The 13916-nt window shown below is 38.9% G+C and overlaps 1 protein-coding gene across 1 annotated transcript; it reads right to left on the bottom strand.

Annotated features, from left to right (window-relative positions):
- Positions 1–50: 50 nt before the first annotated feature.
- On the bottom strand, positions 51–13549 carry chfr (checkpoint with forkhead and ring finger domains, E3 ubiquitin protein ligase). The gene is made up of 18 exons (XM_051423400.1): positions 13429–13549; positions 12376–12501; positions 11543–11642; positions 11226–11332; positions 11070–11126; positions 10763–10960; positions 8780–8863; positions 8132–8306; positions 7831–7985; positions 7460–7622; positions 5910–6109; positions 5598–5714; positions 5189–5272; positions 4662–4732; positions 4169–4256; positions 3863–3970; positions 3656–3728; positions 51–3416 (listed from the first exon to the last, which is right to left on the bottom strand). The coding sequence occupies exons 2-18, from the start codon at positions 12479–12481 to the stop codon at positions 3374–3376; spliced, it is 1929 nt and encodes a 642-aa protein (XP_051279360.1). The 5' UTR covers positions 12482–12501; positions 13429–13549; the 3' UTR covers positions 51–3373.
- Positions 13550–13916: the final 367 nt, after the last annotated feature.

Genomic DNA, 13916 nt, shown 5'->3' with positions numbered 1-13916 from the left:
AAACAATCAATAGGAACCTAAAAAAAAACTGCCATTCTGGAATCACAGGATCTTGTGAGTTTTTTAATCCAGCACTCATTCTTCAGGAAAGATGGCAATACAAATGCAAAGGAAGAAAAAAATAAGGCTTTACTCTATTTACAATAAGTGACACATGTATACTCATGAGAAATCCAGAATCTATTATAACTATGCAACTTGTTTTATTTCACTGCCATGTCTTCTACTTCGCTGCCAGCAACTTTCCACCATTAGCAGATGAATGTGAAAACAGCCGTCTAGTGTCAAACTCTGCACATGCATCATTGTGCGCAGTGAAGCACCCAAGTGAAGTACCATTAAGCTGAACACATTTTTAAGTGGACAGGGACTTGAAGGTATTGGAAAAAAAAAAAAAGCAAATCGGTTACTACAGAAAGCTAAATCAGTCTTTTAATTTGTTAAGATAAAACAGCAAATCAGATCCATACGCATTTCAAAGACAATTTCAGCATTGCTAATACAACGTACAGGGTAACATACAGGGTAAAGAGGCATATATCAAATGTATTTGTCCTCACAAAACTATACATGTGCCTAGTGCTATTCTAGTAGAAGCTGATTATAGTCTAGATAATCTAATCTGTCCAAATAGTGCATTGCATACAAAGTTTACAGGCACTAGCAAGGACTTCCATCCCTCATATAGCGGATGCTTTCCCAGCTTTGAACTGATGGTGATTGATGCCTGTTCAGTCTCCCATGTTACTGGGAGCTGTGATGAGGTAGAATGAAACCTGCCTCTTCCATACTGCTGAGCAGCCTGGTCCAGACTTTTGCACACAAAGTGAGTAAATATTTGCCTTAGTATACAACATACCCCACCCCAGGGAGAATGCAAAGCACTCCTCCAAAGCCTCTTTAATACCAATTCCTGATTGGAGCGGCTTGGGACTGTTGTTGGCTTATGGTGCCAAGATCTCCGGTAGGGAATAATTAAAACTCAGCCACTCTGTTGGGGGATCGACTGGGTTTGTGCTGAGGGCCTGAGCCGCTAAGGAATGCCAGTGTGGACCCACCGTGATAGAAGAGGTAAAAAAAAAAAAAAAATACACAGAAAAATAAACCTAAACCACCTTGCTAATACCACAAATTAAGCCAGGAGCTCTGGCAGAGGTTAGCAAAGGGCCCATTCACAACCCCAATTTCCCAACAACACAACGAAAAAATTGAAGAGTTAAATTCCAAAACAACACACACTGTATCCATATTCACTATGGGTAATGCTAAGAACTAGATAACAAAAATGCATATAATCTTCTAACATTCAGCACAATCAAGGATAAAAGTTATATTTTCCTTCTCTTTGATGTATATGTCATTTTGGATTTAAACTCTTCACATGATTACAAATGAGATATTATGAGTATTGACATCACATACACTGGATAAAGACAGCTCCTCTAGGATGTTGGGTTCATATCATAACCTTGTAGACTTTCCATTTGAGAGAGAGAACAGTTATGTGCAAATATCCTCATAGTTGTACAAAATAAACAAACATTTTTAGACATTTAGTACGCATCCTTCTAAAGCCACCAAAAAAAAAGAATACAAATGGAACAATAAGCCCAACCTTTGTGTGTGAAATTATACAAAATGTACTAAATAGCAAGATAAGGCCCACTTTTAACATTTTCTACACCCACATTCTTCACATGCCCACCAGCATTTTCTATACACGAATAATAGTGATCCTACAAAAAAAAGGGGAAAATAGAGACTACTACATGATCCTCGTATTCCAATATATAAGGCCTCTTGAAACTAATGTCTGGGTGTTCTTATTGGACTACGCTAGAAACTATGGCTGATTTGTCAATTTTGATTTTTTAGTAGACATCAATACAAGCTGTGCATGTTTTCATGGTGGGGACTTACTGACACTTGGGTGATGATAGTCATAGGTGAGAAGTCATTAGATTCTACACTGTCACTGAACAGTGACAGCTCTTACATGTTGACACAGACATTTTCTAACCAACAAACATGGTTAAGCTAAAACAGCAGCTTTGTGTACCTGAGGAACCAGAGAAAATCTAACCACACACTGATCAACTAATGTCTCGAAAACATTTGAATAAACCTCTATCCAAATTCTTGCAAGGTAAGCTATAAGTTATACATAACTGGAACACAACAGATCATACTGTTGTATTGGCACAATTCTCTGTTCTGCAAGTGCATCCTGCAGACGTCTGCACATGGAAACTACTCCATGGGCCAATGCCACTAAAAGCAGCACCACTTTCAGCATATTCAACCGTTAGAGGTTGCCTGAAGTGCAGTCTATTTTTTCTTCTCTATATGGACTAAAGCTGTGCATTTTATCACAGCTCAGCTCTTACTACAAGATCTGAGCAAGCGTCCCTTTCTACACTACTTTTTAAATCACCATGGAGATGATTATCCAGAGCAAAGCATACAACAGAGGCCCCCATGCCCTCTGACAGTGTTACAACACATTGATCCCCTTCCCAAACCTGTACAAATATCACATGGGATTATGAATTTATCCTAGTATGTATGTGGGGCTTTAACGTGGCTTTTTGGCCTCGCCTGGGAACACACTAAGTCCCTAGAGGTGAGACATTTTCACTTCATAATATAGTTCAAAAGGTTGGATCATGGAAACAACTCATTTCTTGGCCCAAACGGGTGCTACTAATAACTGTGATAGATGTTTTCATCGGCATTATATTGTAGGAAGCCCTGGATTCTTCACTCTACGTTTCATAAGATTAGTAAAATACATCACAAGTAAAGAAGGTAAATATACATCTGGTGTTGTTAGCCTAAATTACCAAGGCTGGAAGAAGAAAATATATAAAAAACATGCTCACCATGTGTAAGCGTATAAATGGCCTTAATCCAAACAGATTGCCTCACTCACTCTTAATCTGAGACAACTAACATTTTTGTCACCTAGGCTGGAGGACAAATCAGGAAGCATTTTTAACAAACAAATAAATTACTCTAACAGTTGGTGGTTGGTTACCTGGTAGACAGACATGAGCCACTGACAAAATGTATCTAAATTTAAATGGTGGCTAGCGTTAAAAGCCCTCACAGGCCTTAACTTAAAAAGCAGCTCAAACCTTAAGTAAACATTGAACTTTAATGTTATTGTGCATAGCATTATTTCACACAGCCCTGTGTCAAGTAAGACACTGGTCACTATTGTAAATGGATATTGATTGTAATATCTGCATGAGGTTATTGCATAACATCTGGAAGGCGGTAAGCTGTAACAGACAACAAAACTTAATAAGATCATGTCTATGAGATGCTCGGTTATCTACATTTGACACAAGAAACAAACCACTCTGGTCCTTCAGCTCTTGAAACGTGTCTGCTCACATATGTGGTTGAATTTCCTGAAATATAAGTAAAGAAAAGAAACCGTATAGATTAAGTGCTGCCTGTAAAAACATGAAAACCATAGATATGGCATGAAGCATCTTACACACACAAACAGTAGACATGAGGAACTATAGGACCAAATTTATACAAGGACTCCTTCTAGTGGTAAAACAAGTGAACAACATGCGTAGCACATCTCTGTCATGTCTGTCCAAAGTACAGTCAGAGCTAACAGATTTAAAGGAAGACTTACGTCGCATGATGTGCCTTCACCTGCGTGCGACAGTTGCGTCCCCAGTAACAGTCAGGACGAGATGTTACAGCAGCTGAGGAAAGAACATTAAGTGAAGTTATTGCGTGAGTACAACAAACATTTAGGATAAATGTAACCCCTTAATGTGTAAAAAGCTGAAATGCTAATAAAGATGGCTCTATAAAAAATAATTTGGGTTTGTCTGACCTGGCAGTTCAGATGGCGTGATGTTCTGTCTGTACTTGTAGGCGAGCTCCTTGAATGCTCGCAGGCCGCAGCAGAAGCACACGATGGCATTTGCAGAGATACGACAATCTGACAGAGTCAGTTAAAAAGGACAGGATATATTCACTCTTTTTTTTTTTTTTTTAAAATAGGACAGTCTGGACATTGTATGTGCTAAATGGTAGGGAACGAGGCAATGTGTCACAGTGGATCTTCCAAATGTATCTGTATCAAAATCCACCACTTAATAATAATAAAAGAGCCTTGGGTTTTTATCTGCAGGCTCACCTGTCAGGTAGTAGTTTCCCTGCTGTAAGCTCTGCAAAGACTCCTGGTGCAGATCTCTCCACGACTTCCCTCTAGAGGACAGGTAGTTCTGTTGGAAGGATGGAAACACACAAACAAAAACAACTTAACATTGCATATGCATAGGAGTTGGTGCAGATATAGAAGTGGCGTCCAAAGTTTGCTAATTATAGGAGCTTTAGTTGATGCAATTAACATGTTGTAATTCGGAGAGTTAATTTAGCTTAGAGTGGCACAAGCTGTTTGGTGGACACAGATCCAAAGTGTCTTGGAGCGTGATGAAGGCAAACACGTTTGGAAGCAGGTGGCCCGGTCAGAACCAACCACCGAGAATACAGCATCATCTATGCCACTGATCTAAACAAGCAACGCATTCTAATATACAAATAAATAACGGACCAACAAAATAAAATAATAAATAATAATAATAATAATAATAATAATATCATTGGAATATTTGACATGTCCACTTTACCTGAAGGATCTCTGATTCATAGTTGTTGTTATTTAGCACACCATCCAGGCATTTGTCTGTCAGATTGAGCTCTGAAAAAAAAAGAACAAAAAGGGGATTCGAACTACAAAACATTTAGCAAACTCCAACAGATAAATATCCGAGACAGCTAAATCACAGATGTTTTTTAGGTTTGCAGGTTATGATGCACATATGATGCACATTTTATGCGTACATGTTGAGACATTATACAGATTCTAGACTGCACCTGTTATAAAAAGGAAAACGCCAACATTTATTCTGCTGTGAAATGCTGAGTTTAAAAAAAAAAAAAAAAAACCCATGCAGGAATATGTTTCATCACTTTTCCAGTCTGCAAATGTATTATTTCAGATACTGCATTTGGACATTATTTAGGAATCAGCTTCTTTAATTAAAGGCATGTTGGCATCAGCCAAAAAATACCATACTGGTTGAACCCTGCTAGCCAGCAATAAGCCTAAGGGTGCAGATCCCCCTGGGGCTGTTTTGCTGAAACAGATACATACCACTGAATCGAGCCAGACAGCCTTGACAGCCAATCCTCTGGCAACCCCAGTACATATGACAGAAGGGTCGCTGGCACAGCATACCTGCCAACACACAGCACATCATGTATATGAGGTGCATAATGGAGTTTGTGCAACAATGCATGTGAATGGTTGGTAAAGTTTAAGTATCAGGTGATTTTACATGTATTGCATACCTCTGCGTATGTGTATCAAATATGTCTTTATGCCTTACACAATTTAAATTTACAAGCCCTGACTAACTTATATAATGTATGAATTTTAAATTTCCTATATCAAGTCCCTTTCTATGTCACTGTAGTTACCTGTAATTTGAATGACTATAATTTTATCAACCACATTACATTACATGTCTGCAGAGGTACTAACAAGCCCAGGGACCACTCACATTGTTGAGCAATAACCTGCTGGCTGTTTAGCTCGCCCCGTCTGTCTGGCATTGGCTGGAGGCAGCAGGTGCAGATGAGATGGCAGCCCTGAGGGGGGCAGCGGTACTCCTGAGGAGCTGCAGACAGAACGGGAGCAGAAAAAGGTTGGAGACAGGAGCTAAGACATGCAGATCTTAAATGGAAGGCAGACACACACTGTAATGTTTTTGGCATTAGGATTATAACAGAATGCTGTACCCTGCAATGTACCATTGAGTGAAAAGTGTAACTTTAGCTACTGATCTTCCAATCTAATCTACACTTATAATCACCTGATGGGAGATCAGAGGACGTTGAGGGCTGCTCCCCTGTGGGTTTAGCAGATCCATCCTCAGTTGCTGGTTTGGGTGGAGGAGGTATTGGCGGTGGAGCTGGCAGACCAGGGAGCCAGTAGTTTGAACCTGTAGCAAACAGGACCTGACTGATGTCACTCCTGTAGCCTGGACACTGTCTGCACACCACGAGAGGTTGACTGAAAACACAAGAGAAAATCATCAAGTGGAGAACTTGGTTACTAAAGAAGCAGAATTTTCCCATGTCATGATATTCTTATGCCACTGATGATTTTCATAGTTCGTGAATTTTTTTTTTTTTAAACAGTGCATGAATACACACTTTATTTACCTGTAGACCTGGGAACATTTTCACAAAGTAAAGTTTTTGTTTAATTTAAGATATTTTACATCTAATTTTAGGTCCATTTTTAAATAATTGCCTATGCAACACAATAAATATATTTTATACTCCACTTCCTACAGTGTTAATTCTTGTTTATGGCATTAAAAAAAAGTCTTCATGGACTAAATTCATCACAGTCTCCCTGAGAATTAGATGTGTCAACAAAATAGCTGGGACACACTACAATAAAAGGCAGGCAGAACACTGACGTTTTTTTTAAAAGTTAAGCTAATGTAACTTTATCAGGTACTGTGGATGTAACGTTAAGGTTACTTTCAGTCTCATTCCTTCTTCTGATAGCAACATGGAACTAAGTAAGTTCCAGGATTAATATTAGCAGTCAACAATCTAAAATATTCCTCTAGATGTTTGCTAAAGAATTATCACTACATTATCTGATGTTTTAGCTTCTAAATGGCAGACCTGTACTTGTATAACGCCTTTCTAGTCTTCCGACCCCTCAAAGCGCTTTAACACTACATGCCACATTCGCCCTTTGACACAAATTCACTCAGTGATAGCAAAGTCCATTGAACAGGAACTAACCCATTCATAAACATTCACACAATTCAATTCGGGGTTCAGTATCTTGCTCAAGGATACTTCGACACGTGGCGGGAGGAGCCAGGGATCAAACCAACAACCTTCCGATTAGTGGCTGACCCGCTCTGCCACTGAGTCACAGCCGCTCCAAGTTAAATTCTACTCTCAAGTTAAACCCAGACAACGATAAATATTTTAGTGAAGTGAGTTAATCCAGCTTCTGAATGATTGGCTCTTCTGCAGTGGAGAAAACAAGTAGCTTTAGTAATGCTAATGCTAGTTGAGCAAAATAACAGAGTGTGAGCGGTTCTGTTCAAACAGATATCATTACTGTGTATGTCACACTTGTGTACCAGTGCCTTTTCTATTAAACTTGGAATAGACGAGAACCACACCTGTAACCATAGTAACTGTACACTACAAAGACTCAAATTGTTCAGAATGTGTGACCAAAAATAGACAAAAATTTCACAGATGAAAACTAAAACGTTTGTTTTTTTATGATTAAAATGTTACTAAAACTAATATATTTTCATTAAAAGAATAACTAAATCAAGATTAAAACTGGTTTCCAACAAATACAAACAATTAGACATTTTACCTAATGTCTGAAGAGTCACTGTCATTGTCAGAGAGCTCAAAGAGATAATCTGAGCTGCCCTCCTCATCAGAGAACGAGCGCTCAACTTTTGGCTGTAACATGTCCTGAGTTATCTTGTTACGGCTTTCCATACTCTTCAGGTCCTCCTCACTGCGACACTTTTCTGTGGGACAGAAGTGGACACACAAACGTATACAGACAGGGTCAGCCACAGCTACATTTGGCTGACAATTTTAAAAAGCTCTATATGTAATTTTCCCCTGAATCTTTTCAGCTGAAGGCAATAAAGGTGCTGGCATTTATAATAAAATGAAGTGCAAGTGTGTCATGATTAAAAGATTCTATTAAATTCAATCTTTATCTGTGCAAACCTGGGTGCTGAATGAGGTAGGCCTCCACCAGGTTGTTGAGGATGTGGTTCTTACGAATCCTCTCCACGGGGCAGCGGCAGGTGGGGCAAAGAGAAGAACGCTCCATCCAGCCTGAGTAGCAGGCAGCACAGAAGACATGCATGCAAGGCTGCAAGCTAAAGCAAAAACAAGAGGCTTAGAGTCAAACTCGCACACTGTTGACATTAAGTGGACGTACAAAGTGTCTTACAGGACCACAAAGTAGGATTCAAGCCCCTGACTTTAGATATCTGTTTGAATGCCACAGTCCTTGAGATCTTACCTTACACAGTCATGCAGTAGGTCCTGGCAAATAACACATGTCAGGCTCTCCTCCATCTTGTCTGTCTTAGCCCCTTCCACTGGTGGTTTAGACAAAAGACTCCCAAGACTTCCCTTAGTTGACCCGACCACTTCTGTACTGGAGGTGTGTGGCAGGCCCAAATCATAATCTTTATCTGTAAACAATAACTGTATATTACATGCTAATAATAATAATGGCAGTTGTCTGGTTTGGCTTGAAGTTGAAAAGAAGTTTTTGGGGTTTGGACAAAAGCTTTAAGTAAAGCTCTGGTCAGACACAATGGGCCCCATTTTATTCATGCAAGCACAACGGCCAGTGTGGTTCACTCGGACTGGTTCATGTCTGTGCTGGTGATGAATAAATACACTCTCAGCCAGTCACATCAGACTGTGCCAATCACAGTGAAGCACTACAACATTAGTTGTTTAGTAGTAATCAGGTCCTACAGGACATTATATTGTTTTCTGGTGCCAAGCAGTACAACATGAACACACAGCACAATAATTTGCAGCCAAAGGCATACACATTTGGAGGGCGGGAAAATACAAAATCAGAATGTTGCTTATGCTGGTCATTGCACCGCCACAAAAATAATGTGATATATCAAGAAAAAAAACAGGTTAATACCGTCATCAGTTTTCCTCCTCTTGTTTTCTGGCTCCATGCTGTCTGTGTCTTTTTCTTGTGCCGGGGAAGCGTCTTTAGCTTGGCCTGTTAGGATGAATGAACAGAGATAGGTCAAATAATGTTGTTAGGACTTCAAACTGCTTTTTTCAAAAACATACACAGATGATTAAATAATTTTGTTGAAAATACTTTGATGTGGGGTGTATCATATCATATTGCTCATAATAGTACTGGTATGCAACTTTATGTAATAGAAATTTGTCATAGCAAACCATTATTGCAATGTGGTTTACATTATGACTGTTTACAGCAGCCACACACATGGCTAAAAGCAAATGTGAAGGTTGCTACTGGTGTCACTGTGGAGGAGTTAGTTCCGGTAAAGGAGCAATTTCTGTAGTTGTTCTGGTAAAGGAGCTTGATAATATTAACCATTAGAGAAGAAAAGCAGAGGCCCTACAACACAAAACTCCATAATCTACTAACTACACAAGACGATTCACACCAGGACCTGACTGAGCTTAGTTCAATCAACCATAAATCACTTTGAGGGTAATTAACCAGTGCAGCATGTCCCAATGTTGTAAAAACCTTCTATACAGTTTGAAGTTAGTTTAAAGTTCAGTATGGATCAGCTGTAATCTGCCACAACACTGCCTCTCTGTCTGTTCATCCTGTGAATCCTGAATCGGTCGCTACCAAAAATACAGAGGCTGAAATTATGTTATTACGATTATATTACCATTCTATATGCTGTGTTAATGCAATATTATATTATTTTAAAGCTATATCAACCATCACTACTTTGGACAATCAAAATTCCTAATGGGTTAATCCAGTATAGCGTATGCTGAGGCCATAGGCTAATATAACATAGCGTATGTTGCTACTAGAGTGATTAAAATGAATAATTTGACATTTGGAGAAATCTGCTAATGCACCTTTTTGCTGAGAAGATCGATAACACTCTCATATCTGTCAAACATGAAGCAACAGCCAGGAGCCGGTTTGCTTAGCTTAGAAAGACTGAAGACAGGAGGATGAAAGAATTGAAAATATTGTGATTTTTGAAGAAGAAATAGTCCAGAAGCTAACCACAGAACAATGGTTGGATTATAATTTAAAATAATTGTTTTGGGTAATTTACAATACTAGTTATTTTCATATCTAAATATGTTCAAGAATGCACATAAATGAAAAATAACAAAAGTTTAATTATAAATGCATGATTTAACAGTTATGTTTGAATATCATCACTCCAATCCCGACACATCCTCAGGTAGAGACAAACATGTTTTGCCACTGTTAGCTAGGTAACGTGTAAACCAGTGATACAAAATGGATCAGTTTTTGAAATGAAAACAAACTTGCGCCTGTAAAAGCTCCAAACTGTGGTGAGGTATATATATTCAAAATGGCAGCCAGTGACGCTGAGCCGAAAGCACCGTGAGTTGAATGTGGTAAAATCCTGTCAAATTAGGCACTAAAACCACTGAAGCTCCAGAGTTATGAGTCAGGGTTTTCCATTGTGGCAAAGAACAAACTCAAAGCTACTTTGAATGTTACTCTGCACGTCAGCCCATACCACCACAACTTGATCTCATTATCTCCCAGTAGTAAGCCCAAGAGTTTCACTGAGGGTAAGCAGAATATTTATTTTAGGCCATTACAGCTGACAGTGGGATAACATATATTTACAGTCCAGTTTATTTTTGGTCATGCTGTTTTTTTTCCTCCTATTTACTCGGGAAGGTGGTACTCAGAAATCTTTTTTTAACAATCAGAAAGGTTGAGAACACCCAATCATTAAAAATGAATCTACATAAATTAATAAAAACTTCACATAGCAAATGTATAAAGTTGAATGTATAGAAGATGATTCACCCTGAATTTCCAGAGGGATAGAGAAGAAGAAAAGAAAAAGTCCTCCCTCCCATCACAATGGATGACCCCTCTTCAGCAGTGTGTTAGCAGAGAACCTACCAGGGGCAGGACAGGCTGTGGTTGCCATGAGACCAGAAGTGGTAGGACTCCCGATGCAGAAGTGGGAAGTGGAGGTGGAGGGCTGAGGTTCCTCCTGAGTTGGGTCATGAGGAGCCTTTGTGAGCATTACAGGCTCCACAGAGAGTGACATCTCTGAAGGTGGAACAGGAACATGACTGTGGGCAGAACTGTCCATGTCTGAAGTTTAGACAGAGGATGGGGGTTACTAGTGAGGCAAAGTATAGCTGTGGAATAAAAGTGCTTGCATTCAACAAAAGGAGTCGTGGGTAATTACCCGACTACTTACCATAATGTTGTGAAATAGCCTGCTCCATTTTGATTGAGTGGTAAACATAGGCGATGTCTACAGGGTGACAAGAGAAGATGTAGTCTGTCTTTCCTTGTTATAGATTTATATAAACTTTATTCTCTTGGCAAAAAAAAAAAAAAAAAAACGACTCACTTTGTTCTGGCTCACTTTTCCTGTACACAAAGTGGATGACATCCCCACTCTGCAGCATGTGAGTTTGTTTCTTGACCGTGGACATGTTGATCATTGTGCCATTAGTGCTACAGACAAACAAGCATGTAATTAAAATGTGTTTCACACTTGAACAGCTCTGAAAAAACAAGTTTAGTCTTCCTTTCAAACACATTTCAAATGTTTGCCTCACAGAACATACATTATTCAGCTCAGTCCACCAGGACACAAGCACATGATGCTCTAGTTTTGTACTGCAGTTATAATTCACTGATGGGTGAATATTCAGTATACAGTACCTCATGTCTTCAAGCCACACCAGCCCTGAGCTTTCATCTTGCACAATCTTGCAGTGCTCCCCTGATACCAGTTTGTTGGCTGGAAAGGACAGATAACATCCTGGCAAGAAAATAATAAAGCACCACCATGAAAACACAATCAGATTACATTTTAGCTTTTTGCACCCCTTTTGGGTACTAATATGTAATATATGTATCTGTCAAGAGTATGAAAACATGTGTTTACATTTTAATGTGTTTTTTTCTACCTCTACCCATTCCAAAACAAATTCTTAGCAATTCTAGCAACATGGCAATATAGTTGCCATATATAAGATTGTCAGCCTATCTTTTAAAATAAGTACTATTAAGATTTACCTTGTAATGATGTTTTTTTATACCTTTCACTACCCAGACATAAGCTAACCAATTAAGGCTAGTCACTTTGCATTGCAAAAACGTGGAGCCCAAAAGCTCCCGACAACAAAGCAGACACAGGGGGAAATATAGGCCTAACCTTTTCTTAAGCAAAACCCATACAAAAAAAAAAAAATCTACTTAATATTCCGCACACATGTTCTCAATGGAAGCCTTTTGTTATCATCACAAGGGGCTGTCTAAGTTTGGTGCACTAAAGAAGTCTTTGTGTTTTCAAGGGGGAGGTTTTTAAAGGCTCCTCCAGACACTGACAGCAAAGTCTATTCCACAGACGGGACTGTCTTGTCTGTTTCCATCACCACATTTAGAGCTTTATAAAGCAGGATAAAAAAAATTTCACAACGTTTTATGAAATAAGATTTAAGGTGAAGACAAATCTGTATTGTTCAATCCATAAAATACAGAGACTAACCCACCTTTTTTTCTGCCAACAGTGCATTCCTTGTTGAAAAGCAGGACAGTTTCACTGGAGTCCACTTTGACTAGCTTTCCCCACGGTTGTCCTCTTCTATAAGTGTCCATCTTCCAGTGTTTTTTTTTCCCTGTAAGAAGTTATAAGAAAACAAGCTCAGTAATGTTCAACTAAATTAAATACTCTGTCGTGATATCACTTTTTCTGGCATTGTTTAATGGTAGCAAAGAGAAAGTGAAAGAATCATCAGTATGGCGTGTAATCAAAACCTTATTTGGTCAGTAGAGTTAGTTACTAATATGTCAAACCAACTATGCATTGTTGCCAGGGTTCTGATATCAAAAGCCAAATTAGGTTAAAATCATACCCTCATAGACATCTTTTCATAAAACATGATATAAACTATCCAAACCAAGAATATATATCCAATCTTAATTTCGGCAGTCATCTAAAACACCACTTTGCACATATTCTGTATATAAGTAACTGTTTCGTATTTAAGTCCAACTATTATCTTATGTCAAAACGTACATTTTGAGTGGTTTTAAGTCCAGTGCTGTTGGTTATATCATGTTTTACGTGTGCCGAAGTCAGAAGGGAACTTTAACGATTCATAAAAGAATATGAGCCTTGTTAGGAAAGATATTCACCTTGCCAAAAAAGCAAGGATACATTAGGAGAGTTAGAGTTTCCATCAGGTTTGGTTTCGCACCCACTGGGGGAAAACCTGCTACCGAGACCTAACTGTTAGTTAGCTTTTCCAGAGCTTACTAGCCATCTCGCGTCATTAGCTGACTTTTTCGTGTGACAAGCTGGTAAAACGTAGTAATTTCAAGCGTCAATTATAAACTAATTTGATAAAATGTTTCATAATACGCATGCTGTGGGATATCATAACACATAACGCGAACACACACAACTTCGCTCAATAATAACAGTAAGCTAACAAACTAGCTAGCATTAGCAGCCGACCATCCTGGTTACCAGAGGTAATCGGGAACAGACCAGATACGCCCGCAGCATTATTCTTATCTCATGTCTGAAACGGTTACTTTACCGTCAAAAGCTTAGTTTGTTGTCCCGATAGCGCTGTATAAAACCGCTTCTTCCCCTCATGTTCCAGCTAAACACAAGATGCACTTCCTGCCCAGCTCAGGGTTGACATTATATACCGTCATCAGCTGATGGAGGAGGGGCAGCCTGAGTGTGGCTTTAAAGTGTGAGGGTGTACACCCTCACACAAAAGCAGACACTATTCACTGGCAGGTCCAATACTATATAATAATAATGGTATTTAATAATATGTAACCTAATAAGTGTCACATGCTGAATTTAATACAACCTAAGACATACATTAAGTGGCCTGAGTGCATGCACACATAGCCACTATTGTATCAGATAAATTGATGCTGGAAAATAGAGTTTGTATTTGGAGTTTGTATCATGTGGTACAAAAGACATTTCTGTTACACCCAGCAAGCAACAAATGTTAAGCACACAGAATGCACATTTGTAATACCTAGTCAGTGATAAGAATGTCATGCA

The sequence above is a fragment of the Dicentrarchus labrax genome, unplaced genomic scaffold (assembly GCF_905237075.1).
Source record: "Dicentrarchus labrax unplaced genomic scaffold, dlabrax2021, whole genome shotgun sequence".
NCBI lineage: Eukaryota > Metazoa > Chordata > Actinopteri > Moronidae > Dicentrarchus > Dicentrarchus labrax.
Note: the sequence above shows the minus strand (reverse complement) of the source record. Positions and strands in the feature narration are given on the sequence as shown.

What these genes read in the sequence shown, in the direction of transcription:
- chfr (XM_051423400.1), bottom strand. Translation starts at nt 12,481, where the DNA reads ATGGACACTTATAGAAGAGGACAACCGTGGGGAAAGCTAGTCAAAGTG. An exon ending in CACAGCCTGTCCTGCCCCTG is followed by an intron (nt 8,864 to 10,762) that starts GTAGGTTCTCTG and finishes TCATCCTAACAG; the next exon opens with GCCAAGCTAAAGACGCTTCC. An exon ending in GCAGGTTATTGCTCAACAAT is followed by an intron (nt 5,273 to 5,597) that starts GTGAGTGGTCCC and finishes GTGTGTTGGCAG; the next exon opens with GTATGCTGTGCCAGCGACCC.